The sequence below is a fragment of the Musca autumnalis genome, unplaced genomic scaffold (genome assembly GCF_047663935.1).
Source record: "Musca autumnalis isolate F117 unplaced genomic scaffold, ASM4766393v1 scaffold_5, whole genome shotgun sequence".
Classification (NCBI taxonomy): Eukaryota; Metazoa; Arthropoda; class Insecta; order Diptera; family Muscidae; genus Musca; species Musca autumnalis.
In genome coordinates this window covers 131,068,560-131,085,023 of record NW_027412088.1, presented here as the reverse complement: position 1 = coordinate 131,085,023, position 16,464 = coordinate 131,068,560, and the positions used below count along the sequence as shown (strand labels likewise).

Genomic DNA, 16,464 nt, shown 5'->3' with positions numbered 1-16,464 from the left:
TTGAGCTTCTAATTACCTAAAAATAATATTGAATCACATTTAAATATTTAATAATTTCTTGCAAAATTTTAAGTATTTTACTTCTAATGAGGAAGCCACACAACTATCTTTTCCAGCTATGCTAAAGAAACCAAAACCAAAGAAAATTTGACAGCAATTTCAAATCAATCCAATCAGATTTGAGTAAACTTGAATTATACTGGCTTTTTGGCTCGATATTGCCATATTTTCACATAATATTATATTAATGTTAAATGGTAGATGTAATAACAACTCCCTGGTACTTCAAACTTTATTCCTTACTTTTCTGCAACCTAAATGCAATATCCGAAATTCCCACAAAATTCTTCCACGGAAAGTTATGGCATCCTAATGTAGATAGAATGAAATTGCAAATAACTTTACTTGATAAGAAGAAAGAGTCTTGAGTGTAGCCGTTATGTGGACTAAACTGTCTGACTACCATTACCAAGCAATTTCGTGCAAACTGAAAAATTTGTTTTTAGAGATGCAAATATCACTTAATAATAACCTGATAGAAGAACGTGTCGCATGTTACTTCATCTCACTAATTCAAAATTGTGAAGTTGGACGATTTTTCTACTGCTCTTTGTGATTTAAGCAGGGAGTGTAGATTACAATATATTTAATTTACAAATAGTGGCACAAGGTATGAAAAACGGCACAAAATTTGAAAAATGGCACATTTGGAATCAATATAAAAAAGTGTCACAGAAGTATCAACGCCGAAAAAGGTGTCAAAATTGATACTTTAGTAGCACAACGGTCACGCTGCTCTCAATATTTTGTTGTATGTATATTTTTTTCATGCTCAAACAACTACAAAATATTAAACATACTGAATTACGACTTACATGCGGGCGGTCTCAAGTCGATTAAGCTACAATTTTTGCCACCCAGCGTCACATCTGTTTTACAACCCATGGAACAAGGTGTAATAAAATCATTTAAATCGCATTGCCAGAATCGGAAAATATCCACTATCCTGGCAAGAATAGAAAAGGCTCAAAGTACGAAAATAAATATGTTACGGCATCTATTTTAGATGAAGTGTCAGAGGCGTGTCTAGCGGAGTTAAATTTAAAACTTTTGTTGGAATTCAAAAGCCCACACTAAAATAACAGACTATTTTAAATGGAACCATATCCTATATTAACGTAATATATCTGCTGAAAAATTAATTTAATATCGTTATTTTTTATTATTTTGTTTTTAAGTAATTTTTACGAATGTATATAGAATAAAAAAGTAAAATAGTTGAATTGAAGTTATTTATTTACTTAGTAAAACTATGTATTTATACCCAAAAGTCACTATATATAATATAATTCCACCTCTTTTATAAATGTCGTTTAAATAGGGCGCAAAGTCCGAAAATTTGGGCGAGGGTCTTGAAAAATTTCACCATAAATTTTAGACCTGCGTTGAAAAATGTCTTACATGTTGTTATTGTTTTTTTTTTCTAAAAATGCACTTTTACAGTCATCAACGTTCAGTATAAATGTTTCATCTTACTTCATTTCACTTCAATGTGTGAAAAATGTTCGGGCACGAATAAGGACAGCAATATCTTTTTACAACTGAGGATGTCAATTAGTCAATAAAATTGGTATTAAAAGTTATGTCGAACGACGAAACCGTTTATGTAGTCACATTCAGCAATGATATTAGTTTATGTTGGTCTGTATGTGGTATATGCATGTGTCCCACATACCAAAAAACTTGATCTGAACGTGTTCCACCATATATATCACAATCATAAAATATCTACAGGAGTCATACCGTCGCTATCATGCTTAAGTGTTCTATACGCCATTTTTAGCTTTTTGAGATATAGGTGGTTTCCAGGGTTTTCGCGTATGCCCTTTCTGAATTTTAGTTCGGGTTTTCCCTATCTGCTCTAGTTTCCGAGATATACACTTTTCGACGCGAAAGCGAATGTTTTCTTCAGGCATCTAATTAATATTTTAATAACTTCCAAATGTAGAAACACATTTAAAAAATCAGAACTTTATTTTTCGATGTAGAAGGTTTGAGTTTATTGAGGCAAAGATGTGAAAATGTTTTTGTCACTTTGTTGCATGTGATTTACAATATTTTACATTTGTGTCATATGTGAGGATATGGAACAAATCGACAAAAGCCCCATTTTTAAAAAATCCTCTAAAACTTTTATATTCTGACAGATATTCCTCTAAATTTTTGCAAAGATATTCTATATACTATTACTAATAATTCAAGTAAAAAATAAAAATATTTTCTTCAGTCAGCTACACGCAGTTGTGACGCAAACATTAAAATGCGATTATCTCAAAACGGGAAAATGACATATGGAACACTTAAGCATGACACCGACGATACTACCTTCGTTACTTTACACCTGAAAATAATAAAAAGATTAGCAACAATAAGTTACTGCCACTCCACCTGTATACATTCAGTCACTGAATCAAAATGACAAATTTCTTCCCAATACAACGGTCAACCTAATTGCCTCGAGTAATATAACCGATGAATCAATGCTCCTTAGTGTACTCCCAAATAGGAGGCACAAACACCATGATTATGAATTATAGCTCATAAATCCAATTCGTTGGTTACGATTTATTGCCCATCAAATTTGACCAAACGACACAACAACAATTGGCGCAGTGTTGTGCTTGTTAGAGGGCGTCCGGATATTAATTGGTATGGCATAGGATTTTAATTTAAATACATCCGCTGGCCGTAACGTAAATTGTTAAAACCAATCATTGTGGTTTTTCCAACGGCAAGAAAACCTAAAGGTTCATAGAAATAAATGGATGACGGTATACTCAAGAGGGAAATGCTGTCAATCTTAAGTCAAGTGACCACAACGAATGATGTTTTATGGGCCTCGTAAATGCATTTATATTTCATAATAAATATTTCTTCATTCGTAAGAGAGTCATTTTTAAGCACAGAGAATTTGAAATGATGTGAAAAATTAGTCTCTACCACGACAATTGAGATTGAATTGTATTTGTTGTTGGTGATTTGTGTTAATAATTTAAGTGTTTTATATGTTTCAAGTTGACTCCTTAAGAAATATTAAAAATGACGTTCTTTTTTGTAGCAAACTGAGACGCACAACAAGCATCAGGGCCAAAATGTTTTAGTTAAAACACATTGCAACACATCGCCGTTTTGATACGTATCGGAAGTTTACCTATGCACAATGTACATTTCGCTCATTCACTCAAAGTGTGACACATTTAAAAAAATCAAGTTTCGAGAAAAACGAGTTTTTTCAGTGCTTAATTTCAAGATCAAGTATGATTTGAAGTGTTTTACTGCTTCATAAACTCAAAAAACTTTTTTGATAATTTATGTCAAACCCCTAGAAAATAAAAAACTTATTTTTTGAGTTATGCCACTCTTTGAGGAAATGGGCGATATGTATGCCGACAGTTTTTGATCGGAAATCGTCGAAAGAAATGGTCAAATCGTCAACAAAATTTGGAAAATCGTCAACATGGTCCAAAACTTGGTTTGGTTACCGTTTAATGCGATTTTTTCGCTAATAGTTTTGTCAATGAGGCTGACAACATAAGATGTACAATCCACAGAAATAAATCTAATCCAATCTCACTTAAATACCGATATAAAACAGCTTTTACAAGATGATAGTTTTCCTACGGTTATCGAGTTTGCAGTAATGCAGCAAGGTAAAGCTGGTACACATTGTCAGTTTTGAATGACAGATTAGCTCAAATGCCACTTCCTTGACAGTGTGACCAGCCATGTTTTTTTTTGGTACACGTACATTTTGGTTTTAGTAAAGTCGATAAAAATTGTCATTCAAAACTGACTTTAAGAAAGCTGGATTCGTACATTTTTCACAACGAGATAGACAATGGGGATTATTCCGAACGATAATTCCTCGTGAGTTTTGTCTTTCCGCCGTTTCAACTTAAGGGAGAAAGTTAAAGAACTCACGGAGAATTTTCGTTCAGAATATCCCCTAATTCCTATTTTATCTCGAAAATCTACCAAACCAATCCATTTGGAAATTGCTATAAAACATGAAAAAATCAAAAATCAAGATTGGAACATAGTTTTTTGTGAAATTTTACAGTTATCGTGTTTTATTTCATTTTTCAGTTTTGGACCTAAAAATTGTCAAAATGACGATAAATCGTCATATTCGGCAGTACTGATGTACGAACATATCTTTTTGTGCAGAATAGGGCGCGTATGAGATACATGGTACACATCAACATATGTTGCGCATACGCTCCCGAAATAAGATCGCAACCAGTATCGTTTCGCGAGTCGATGGTAAACATTATAAACGTTAAGTGATTAATGTAGGATACACATTACTAATTGAACAGGGATATATACATTAGGGCGGCCCAAATCAAATGGAAAAATTTAGGGGGTAGGCCTTTCAAAAAAAAAAAAAAAAAACGTTGTCGTGTTTTGGTTCGCCCTAATATACATACCCAAGTGTGCCTTTAGACTATTAAATTTTGACAATACTCTTCAAGTTGTTTTACATAACCAAATAGTGGGAAAATTAGCGATGTTTACCAAGGGATAAGGCAGGGAAGACTATATTTTTGGATCTCGCCACAGATCCTCATCAGTTTCCTTGCTTCTTGTTTTTCAACAAGCAACTTTTTATAACCAAGTGTCAATTGCTCGCTCAAATAGATTTTTCCAATTTTTTTCGATTTTAATGGGACCAAAGTCACAATAACTTCACGAATGACAATTATGCAAAGATCATTAATCATCTCCAAAAATAGATCGTAAAGCTCAAACTTATTATGCTTTATTGTAAAATTCTACCTATTTCAAAAACAACAATATTCATCCCAACCATCCATCCAATCTCTGTCAGTGTCAGCATGAATGCATCCATCCATCCATTGATGGCCAAAGACATTGAATGCTATGGAATGTCATGTGACCAAAAAACCACAATTGTCTGTCAGCTAGACAATATCCTTCAGGATGTTGGCGTGCTACAAAATTATCTGACCCACTGCGAATAAGTTAAATCAATCGATTCATCAAACCAATACCCATTCAGTACCCACCACGTTATTTACATATGGTTATGTTGGTAGGTATTTGTAGGTCGGTGAATGGACATGTGTGCGAACGTGTAGCTTGTAATTGCTGGCCGAATATACACAATATTTTGCAACCGCGTCAATTGCACACGTTATGAATTGCCGCTGCAAACCATACCTAAGAGTATCTCAATTACTATCCATTGCAGTCGATTAACTTAACTTCGATGCCAATGATGACAGCCGATTGATTATAAAAATGTACATCCTTGCACTTGATGAACTCTATTATTAACAATCTTCTCTCTCTGTTTTCTTTCTTTCTTCCATTCATTCCATTTTACAGGAAGACATGGTGTGCCTCTCGTGTACGGCAACGGGTGAGCGCGTATGTCTTGCCGCCGAAGGTTTTGGTAACCGTCATTGTTTTCTGGAAAATATTGCCGATAAGAATGTGCCACCCGATCTATCACAGTGTGTGTTTGTCATTGAACAGGCATTATCCGTGCGTGCCCTGCAGGAATTGGTAACCGCTGCCGGATCAGAGACTGTAAGTATTCGAGGTCATTTGAAATGTATGGGCATTTGCCAATCAATAGCATCATACGTCCATAGCTATTTCCATAAATGAAAAAAATAACATTATGAGACCCCAGAATCATCCAACCAACCACGCAACAGCCATCAATAGCAAACCCCTGCACGCATATACACTCCTACATTCACCCAATTATTGTGCATCACAATGAAATGTGTCCCAGATATCCTAAACGATGCAAATATCCGTAATTCTTCAACGACCAAATATGGGAAGGTATCCACATTTTCATATACGAACAAAATATTGAAAACAAGTCCGTACACACTGGAACTGGACTCACGTGTTAATAAATCACATTGTAGTAGGATTTAAAAAAAATCATAATAAATTTACTATTACTCTGTTCCAGAACCTGCAAGAATCTACTAATTGTACCATTTTTCGACATCATAAAATTGTTATCGTAGTAGTTCTTGCAGGTTCTGGAGCAGAGCATATATTTTAAAACTGGAAAAGACCATATATTAATTTAATTTTTATGCAGTATAGATAACAAACCCACTGGGTTTCAAACGTCATTTTCATTGCAAATACGTCAAATAAATCCTCCTAAACAAGGTCGTATTTTGTTATTCATTGGATTTTTTCGATCTGGTTCTGGTTAAGTAATTAAATTTTAATCATTAAATTTCAGGGAGAACCTTCTTAGTATTAACTTTTAATGTAAAAAACATATTTTAAAGTCCTCCAAATTGATTTATTTTGCGATTTCAAATCCATCCAATAGTAACAAAAGTAAACATATAAAAAATACACTATGTCTCTAGATGAGCATACCTCCCCATTTATCGGTTCGTCGATGAAGAATAAAAAAATTTGCAACTATAGTAGCAGACCACAGTAATCCAACATTCTTGGGTGTTGTTTAATGGTTTGTGCAAGTGGCGCGTAGTGGTGGCTCGTCCATAAACATGCCTGCCGCATAAACTTCCAAACATGCACATACACACACAAACACATATTTTAAAGCCTATAGATGCATCCATGGTTTAAAAGATATAGTACTTCAATATGCGTTTATATTCTACTGCATACACCATGTCCACTCAGCAAAAACACACACGCATACACACACAAGTGATATAAAATAACACACATATACATCTGTATATACATACACAGGCTTACATACATATATTAAAACTGCGTGCCGGAAATGTGGTTTCTGTTAAATCATATTAAACTATTAAGCCAGTAGATGTTTTCCAAAAAGAGCCAACACTACACCACCACCACCACTACTATACTTCAGTTCGTTTACTTGGACCGATGGTGTTTGTCCCGAAAGAAGAAAAACAACAAAAGGCGTAAAAATACCCAAAACAATCCTTTTATGCCGCACAATTAAATTTAATCCATTTTAACAATTCCTTTTTTAAGCACTTCTTCTTCGTTCTTGTTGTCGTTGTTGTCGTTGATGATGATGATGTCGTTGCTGTTTGAAGCAAGTCTCGTTCATTGTGTTTACATTATTCCTCATTTACTTACCCACTTTAACATGTTTATATTTTTTTCTTTTCTCTTCTTTATTTCCATACAAATTGCATATCCTTGCATATTCTTTGGCGCTTAAATTTCCAACCAATCAACCAAAATTTCCCACAACTGATATTGCATCCATACTCCATCATCTGCAATATTAAATTTATTTGGAATCGAAATTGGCGGAAATGAATGCACAAAATCAAATTGAAACTCTCCAAATTATTTTGATCGGGCGACAACATTACAACTGCAAATAAATCTAAACCAAACAAAAACACTTAAATTTTTTTATGTCTTGTATCGAATATCCTATGCTTATCATTTGCCCACAAATGCTGTAACGCTAAATGTTGCCTCGGCATGCCACCCACCACATCTAAATGTTGTACCGTGTACTCTTGTTCTTTTGTTTCTGTTTTCCTTTTTTCACATTTCAATTTTATATATCTCTCTATTTCGAATGTCTACTCAAATCAAACAAAACATAAAAATATCTTTTTAAATTCCATCAAACGAACAAAAAACTGAAAAATTCCTTGTGTCGCGCCAGGATCGTCAATTCGTAAGTATACAGAAAGGTTCTAAAAATCACGCACTGATTCGTCGCAATTACTTTGCTTCCATATTGACATTGCCTTTAAAATCTCTAATTGTCACTGTCTGTTATACATATCTATATGCTATATTTCTTCTCTCGGTGTATCTATATTTTTGTGTGGTCTTCTTAAACAGAATCTGATTTGAAAATGTTGTAAATTATGTGAAAAAAAACTTGTTTGTTATTAACCGATGTCGTTGTGACGTTTTCTCTACAACTTTCTGTATAACTTGTATGTCTTCTTTCATTAACCAAAAATGGAATCAGTGGCAAATGTCGAAGTCATGACTAACTTTATAATCTGTAATACATTTAAGCCGATCTACAAGAATGCTAGCTAAAAACTAACAAATTTTTCTTTTTCTTATATGCATATATTTTTTACATTATATATATTTTTTTAAATAAAAATAACACTGGTCAACAGGACTTTTGTTTCAACCGAAGTTGCAGTTGTTTCTAGATGAAATCGGCGAGTTATATTCAAATCCGGTCCCGGTTTTTCTCCATCAGCTCTTGTTTTTGAGATATAGCTCAAAATCGGATTTTACAAGTTTAACCCAGACTTTCGTTATTTTCGGATACAAACAAATATTTTTTGTGGGTTTTTCGACATTAATATATTAAGGAGATGTTGTACGCTCGATACAAATCATTTTGGAAATAGTTATGGTGAGTATATATCATAAAAATATAGAAAATATACGACGGACCTTGTAAAAATTGCATATTTTGAGTACTTTAAGCTGTAATTACGTCATCGGGAGAAGTCATAGGATCTTCATATGGTACTTCGGATATGCTTAGGGTGTCTACTATGTAATCCAGTATTCAAATGTATAATATAAAGTTTATAGCCGCCATGATTCGGGAAAATAATTTACCAGTGATATCATTACCACATAAGCCATTTACTTTTCAATGGCAGTCTTCATGATGATTTTTAGGTTATGGTCGAATCATGGGCGGTATGAACTTTATATTATATATTTGAATACTGGACTATATAGTAGACACCCTAAGCATATCCGCATTGCCATATGAAGATCCTATGACTTCCTCCGATGACGTAATTATAGCTTAAAGTACTCAAAATAAATAACTCGCCGATTTCATCTAGAAACAACTGCAACTTCGTCTGAAACATTCAACTTTTTCAATTTTGTTGAGCAGTGTAATAGGTCCTTTAATTTACAAAGAAAATGCAATTATTTTACTAATTACATTATAATGACTAACTGTGGCACAGAGTTTTGAACCATATAACAGCTCTGGTAGCATCAGTGTGTTATAAAGAGTGACATTTGTCGGATGAGAGATTATTTATTTATACATCTAATGTTAGGTATTATACCTACCTTTCCTCATGCTAACGCTTTTACCTTTTATTTCTGAATTTTTCCAAAATTCTTTCCATAACGCCAACACGTTAACTAAATCCGGCTAATGCCACCGTCGTTCAATGATTTACACACTAAACGTCTGGGTTCGATTCCCAGTCGAGACATCATCGCTTTTATTATCAACTGTGGTAACCCCTCAGAAAAACTCATCCATAAGTGTGTGATGCAAGACAAGGAGTAGGATTAAGCTAAAATTAGATTCGGAATTCATTCGTTGATATGATTTAAGTCTCCCCTTTTCTCTTAAAAAATGTTCGTGAGAAATAATTTGTTTCTCCCTCTTTTCTCTACTACACGCAGTGATGGGAGGGATATTGTTGAAGCAAATATGTTTTGAGAGCAAAATAGGGTATTGCAAATATGTAAAAATATATCGTTGGAGCAACCATATGCTGCGCCATTATGAAATCTGACACAAAGTACATTGTGTGTTTGTGATCGTTTTATTTTTATGTTCGTGTAGTGTTTCTTTATAATTGTTCGTACCCTAGGACTACGGTGGAATGGGTTGGGACCGCCCTGAAGATGGCCCCCCCTGAGCTAGTTGGTACCTCCCCGTAGCACCACTGCTGGTGGCACGTAACAATATGTGCGGAACTCTGAGTTGAACTTTTATTTTTTGTTGTATTATTATTTTTTGCTGCGTAGAATCTTTTACTTTTTTAATATTGGTATATTATTATTTTTTTAAAAATCTAATAAAAATAGAAAAAAATTTGCACAGACTTGGCTGCAATTTTCGCGATTTAATATTCAAAATACATTTTTATCAACGATTGTATTCTACGATTTTCTTGGTTTTTTTCGTATTAAACTACGATTAATTACAAACATTTTAACTACCAAATACAACTAAAAAAATGTTGTAATAATTCGTAGTTTAATACAAAACATTAAGAAAATCGAAAAGTACAATCATTGATAAAAATTAATTGTAACCTACACCACACTGTGGTAAGGGGTATTATGTCTTTGTGCATTTGTACGTAACATACAAAAGGAAACGAAATAGACCCATAGTTCCTTTTGGGATATACATATAATCACTTTCTGAGTCGATTTATGCATGTCCGTCTGTCCGTCTGAAAATTGGGGACTACAATTTTTAGCCATAGGAAGAACGCTATTGCTTTTGGTGAAAATCGGTTCAGATTTGGATATAGCTCCCATATATATTTTCGCCCGATTTCACGTACCAAACACGCTATATACGTCCGATAAATGTGCCAAATACAAATAAATGTGCCAAATTATATCGAAATCGGTTCAGATTTGGATATAGCTCCCATACATATTTTCGGCCGATTTCACGTATTTTCTGTATCACACACGCTATATACATATGTCCGATTTCGATGAAACTTAGAATGCACGACTGAATTCGGTCTACAAATAAATGTGCCAAATTATATCGAAATCGGTTCAGATTTGGATATAGCTCCCATATATATTTTCGGCCGATTTCACTTATTTTCTTTACCACACACGCTATATATGTCCGATTTCGATGAAATTTGGAATGTGTGACTGAACTCAGTCTAGAAATAAATGTGCCTAGTTATATCGAAATCGGTTCAGATTTGGATATAGCTCCCATATATATTTTCGGCCGATTTCACGTATTGTCTGTACCTAACATGCTATATAATTCCGATTTCGATGAAATTTGGAATGTGTGACTGAATTCGGTCTAGAAAAAAATGTGGAAAGTTTTATCGAAATCGGTTCAGATTTGGATATAGCTCCCATATATATTTAAGTCCGATTTCAATGATATTTGGAATGTGTGACTGAATTCGGTCTGGAAATAAATGTGCCAAATTATATCGAAATCGGTTAAGATCTGGATATAGCTCCGATTTATATTTAACGTATTCACAGTGGTGTAGGGTATCATATAGTCGGCCCCGCCCGACTTTGATCCTTTCCTTACTGGTTTTAAATATAAAGTCGCGAAAATTACATCCAAGTCCACATTGCAATTTTTTTCTATTTTTTATTAGACAGCTGATAACAAAAAGGATTTTTTTCTATTTGGAGCAATATTAAAGAAGTTATGAGTATTTTTATGCATATAGTTTTTACAGAATTTGAATTGTCCGATTTTACTCAGAAATCCCCACATATTTTTGTACATATTTACAGCACCCTATTTTGCTTTGAGAACATGTTTGATTTTATACTATTCTTTCTCTGTCAGTAGATGTAGCTACAGATGACTTCGATCGCAACAAGTCAATCATGACCAAACTATAGATTACTTGGTGTAGGCTTCTGTTATCCATGTCTAATACGATCGATGAGTGACTTCCATGTACCACAACATGATCAATTTGGTTCCTGTGATTTGCAGGGATGACGTTCATGTAACCTTATTTTCAATGGGATGCATGAATGTGGTTCTGCCAAACACCATTTTGAGATATTGGGAGCAATGTTATTATCCCGCGAAGGGATGGCGTAAACTCGAACTCTCGACCTTCTGTGTAAAAGGCAGCTAACCCACTACGACGGTGGGTCTAGAACCACGTTTAAAAGAGCTGCCATGTCATGGTCAGGACAGCGATCTTGTGGTTTGTCTAGACACTCTTCTAATCTATGTGCCTTTGTATTTTCGTCCTTGTCGAGGCAATGGTGTGGTTTCAGGACCGTAGTGGAACTGGAGTCGTAGTGTTTATTCTCCGGCTAATAGCAAGCCCAGTTCCAACCTCATGTCAAATTTCAAATGTCACCTTTGGATTTTACTGTGAAGCCTTTCTGTGTGCTCTTTTATCAGCCTCGAACTTCCCATGCGCATCCGTCAGTGAGTACAGATTCAAAGACGTAGGCTTTGTTAGCCTTTTCCTTAGCAGTTTAATAATTTACCAAGGCAACAAAAGTTTATATCGTTCCTATATACCTATGTTACCGGCAGCTCTTCATGTGACAGCACACAGAGGTTAATGTACACTTGATCATGATGAACAGTTTTGTCAGATATTTAGCACCCTGTTCAATTTAGTTTGTTTGAATTGTTTACCACTATTTTAGGCAAGCAGTACAATCCTCTTCATATTTATTTTCCATCTGAATGGTATTCTCATGTATAGTTCTTAAACGAAGCAAAATAAACAAATTATACATATTTCAAATATACATTAAGAGCAAAACAATTTAGTTTGAATTCTAACAAATATTAGCTTCGTTCCAGAACTAAAAAGTTTTTACACATTTAACACATTTTGCACATTTTTCCACAAAATGCGTTCCCGTACACCAAAAAAGTTGCAAAATGTTCACTTCTCTTTGAACAAAAATGGCGCTGAATAGCTTCCTCTTTAAAAACTTTTTACACGACAAATTTGGGCGAGCAAAAATGTGCAACATGTTTGCCGGCTTCTGATTGGTTGATTCGCCGACTTTGACATTTGCTCCAGTTTTTTGAAGTTTCTGCCATTTTTCCGTTCCCGTACATTTTGGAAACATGTGTATATGGAACTCATTTTCGACAGTTTGCTCTTTTGACACTTTTATCATTAAAAAAGTACTGGAACGAAGCTATTATTTCCTTCCTCTTCTACTCCAGTTAAAACAAAAACATATGCATTTTGCCAATTTTTAATTTTAATTAAACAAATGTTAGAAAAGACATTTAAAATTTGAGAATGTATACGAATTAACTTTGATTGTTTTATCTTTGACATAATGACTAACCAAGATAAGATTTTGGCCTTACTAAGCATTTAATACGCCACTGAGTCGCTTACTCACACTAACACAATTTTTGGCAATACGATACGCACGCACTTAACAACATATATACACGCACTCACGTACACAAGAATTGACATACACACATACATTAATCCACTCAACCATTTTTGTTAGTAGTATGTATGTAGTTGTTACCCCGAACCCACACACACACATTGTGAAATGTTTGAAACGAAAGCAAAAAAATCAAAATCACATTTGAAACTAAAATTGATGCTTGAACTGAAATTTCTGCAGCTACCAAACTGACTCGCCAACGACGATTTGTGTCAACCCTAATAACGATGATTTTCTTCCCCTTCTCTTCTCTATTTTCCTTTTTTACATTTGGAAATTTATTTGGTACAGGGTAAAGGTACTGGATCCGGTCATAGGACACTGCTCTATGGCAATGCTATACTGTTGCGTCACAACAACAGTGACATGGTAAGATCACACCTACATTCACATACATAGATAGACACTTTAGCGTAATCCATGACAATTGAATTGATACCTTATCTTTTTGGTCGTTTGTCCTTTCCGTCGTCCGTGGTGGTGCTTCTTTGTGGCATCGTTGTTCACTGCTACATCAACAACTATGACAACAACAACGATGGCACCAACAGTACCTGGCTTGTCTTTCGACATCATCGTCCAACGACAAATTATCCTTCGACGTCGGTCTGCAAGAGCACAGCCAAGGTGAGGCATGCTGGTGGACCGTGCATCCAGCCAGTAAACAGCGTTCCGAGGGTGAGAAGGTGCGCGTTGGTGACGACTTGATTTTAGTCTCAGTGGCAACCGAACGTTATTTGGTAAGCTAAGCTCGTCGGGATTACGTGTAAGTCAAGCCATGTGCTTTATTAAAATTCTCATTTCTTTGACGTTTGTGCGGCGAGTGTAGCATACGACCAAGGAGAATGAACAATCAATTGTCAATGCCAGTTTCCATGTAACACACTGGTCGGTGCAACCCTACGGCACTGGCATTTCACGCATGAAATATGTGGGTTATGTGTTCGGTGGCGATGTTTTGCGTTTCTTTCACGGCGGTGATGAATGTCTGACCATACCCAGCACATGGGGTCGCGAGCCGGGACAAAAGTAAGTAGTTCTAAATAATAACTTTTGAGTCAAATTGAGAAATTCAAAAATTACTTTGAAAATCTGTGTAAACAAGCCTAGTTATAAACGTATGTATAAACATATGTATGTTCAGCATTGGTGTGGGTAAAATCTTACAGTTTAAATTTAAATAAGTGGAAAAGGTTTTAAGTTTGACCGGGCCGATTTTTTTATACCCTCCGCCATAAATTATTTTAAAATCAGATTTGAGCCATTTGTCAGTTCCAACAAATCTCTTCCAACGAAGACGTCTCTGGCGATGATTTCCATGTTTTACAAACGGAATGAAAAAGTAACTGCGCCATCTTACGGTGGATGGTATAATAAAGTATGAATTATAAAATTATAGCATTGTAACAAAGACCTCAAGAATTCTAAATACTTTAGTTCGAGACGTGTATGAAGGAGTCCCCCTAACCATATCTCTGGAAGAACTGATTTCCCCTAAAAAAATGACAATGTTGTATTATAATAATAAGATTTCAACACGATCGGAGTAGTGGCCTTAAACTAGGCGCACAAGTGTTGAACTTGAAGGAATGAACCGACATAGTTCATACTTGTTACGATGGTTGGACCAATTCCAGTTATTTTAGTTTTTTACTGTAGGATGTTATATCAGGAAGCATGAACTTGTCAACAAAAAGCTGTATATCGCTGCAAAAAGTACCACAAGGAGGATCTTCGGTAAAATTTTCAAAAGCTCTTCCATCAGGCTTTAAACTTCACTTATGAGAATTTGTTGAGGTGTTATTAGGAAAGTACGTGACGTTTCGTTCAAATTGGACATTAAATTCGTAAGTTATCATTAGACATCGGATTTTGCATATTTCCATATTGTTTATTAATAAAGATACGAAAATTCTGATCGGACCAAAATTCGTTTTGAAGAAAACTGAATGCAATGATGGGCTCATATTTTTTTTATTTTTTGCATATTAGCATATGCACAAAATATGCAAAAAATATGGAAAATATGCAAGTAATTTTTTTGACGAAAATCGTCAAATTAAATTTGGAAAATCATCAGAAAGTGTTCTAAATTAAGTTATTGCCGTTAAACGTCGATTTCTTAGCAGATTATTATGTTATTAATTATTATTCCGCCACAGCAATAAATCTGGACTAAAGACTTAGAAAATTTCCTATAACCCAGCCTTCTTATTACAACATAAGTTGCTTTCCTATACAAATTTGCTCAGAAACTCAATCAGAAATGACAAAATGAACGTATCCAAATATGTTGATAGTTTCTGCTCGGCCAAAATTGTCTGACAGAAAAACAAATGAGCTAGAAATTAATAGTTAGTATTTTACTAAAAACATATAAAACATATACAGTAGGGCTATAACCAAAAAAATACCACCACATAGCCGTGTAGAGCATGGAAAACTATTATGAAATACGGCGTCAATTTTTCTCTATCGCGAAAAAAGTTTCCGCACCAAATGCATTGAAGTTCAGTAATGCATTTTTTAATTTTAGCTGTTATTACAACATATTTGCTTTTAATTAAAATTTTTATTTTTTTGTAATCTAATTTAAAATCAAAGCGTTTTGGATCAATTTGTTCTCAAATCGCGCCATTTCGGAGCATATTAGGAACTTTTGATACTATTGCAATTTTTGCTTTTTCTTTATAAACTCGTGAATTTTATGTTTATGTTTTTTGTACCTACCGGACAAAAGAATATGGGGTCATTTGCAACGAAGTCGCGAAAGTTACAGGCTGTTTTTGTTGACTTTGCCTGTGAGAATTTTAAAAAGTGAAATTCTTTAAAAATCAATATTTGTTAAAAGTTGAAAACTACTAGATTCGCTTCATTATGGCGTATTCTAGTCGAATCGACAAAATATTCCCTTTTTGGGCATAAATATAAAAATAAAATATTGTGAAATTTGGGAAAGGGAACAAATTCCGCACGGAATTTTTATTCATTAAAATCCAATCAGACTGTGAAAATAGAGCTAGAAATATGGCGTTTTTAAAGTTTACTTCAGAATGTTTGCAAAACACGGGACAGATGTGAAATTTCATTTTTGGAAATTAAGATTCCTTGAAATATTTGCCTTTTAGGTGTATAATGCCTTTGGCAACATATTGCGGCGAATATTTTTCTTAATATATTTATTTATATCCTATACAACAAGACTAATGTATTATAAAAGGTGTTATATCCTTGTACTCGATAATTTTTCCTAAATGTCATTTAGCACCAATCATTGGGTGTTCTTAATTTTGCTTATTATTCATCGTGGATGGGTATAACAATAATTCATTACTTTTCGCCGAGGAGTGAACATTTCCCAATTCTTCATTAAGCGGTTGTATGGGTACAATATAGATCAATATTATAAAATTATGTATTTTTAGTGCATTAAACTAAAACCATGTCATCAATATTAAAGCGGCAGTTAGAGCATTTTTCCAAAGAAGCTTTTTGACCACA

The 16,464-nt window shown here is 34.4% G+C and overlaps 1 protein-coding gene across 12 annotated transcripts in view; it reads left to right on the top strand.

The window, feature by feature from the left end:
- The window catches only part of RyR (Ryanodine receptor), a 177,148-nt gene that overhangs the window by 91,510 nt on the left and 69,174 nt on the right, over nucleotides 1–16,464 (top strand). For all 12 annotated transcript variants that reach the window (XM_073992185.1, XM_073992188.1, XM_073992183.1 and 9 more), the window contains exons 3-6: nucleotides 5,413–5,616; nucleotides 13,255–13,332; nucleotides 13,515–13,703; nucleotides 13,793–13,992. In XM_073992185.1, the coding sequence (XP_073848286.1) occupies nucleotides 5,413–5,616; nucleotides 13,255–13,332; nucleotides 13,515–13,703; nucleotides 13,793–13,992 (671 nt within the window). The remainder of the gene's footprint in view (nucleotides 1–5,412; nucleotides 5,617–13,254; nucleotides 13,333–13,514; nucleotides 13,704–13,792; nucleotides 13,993–16,464) is intronic.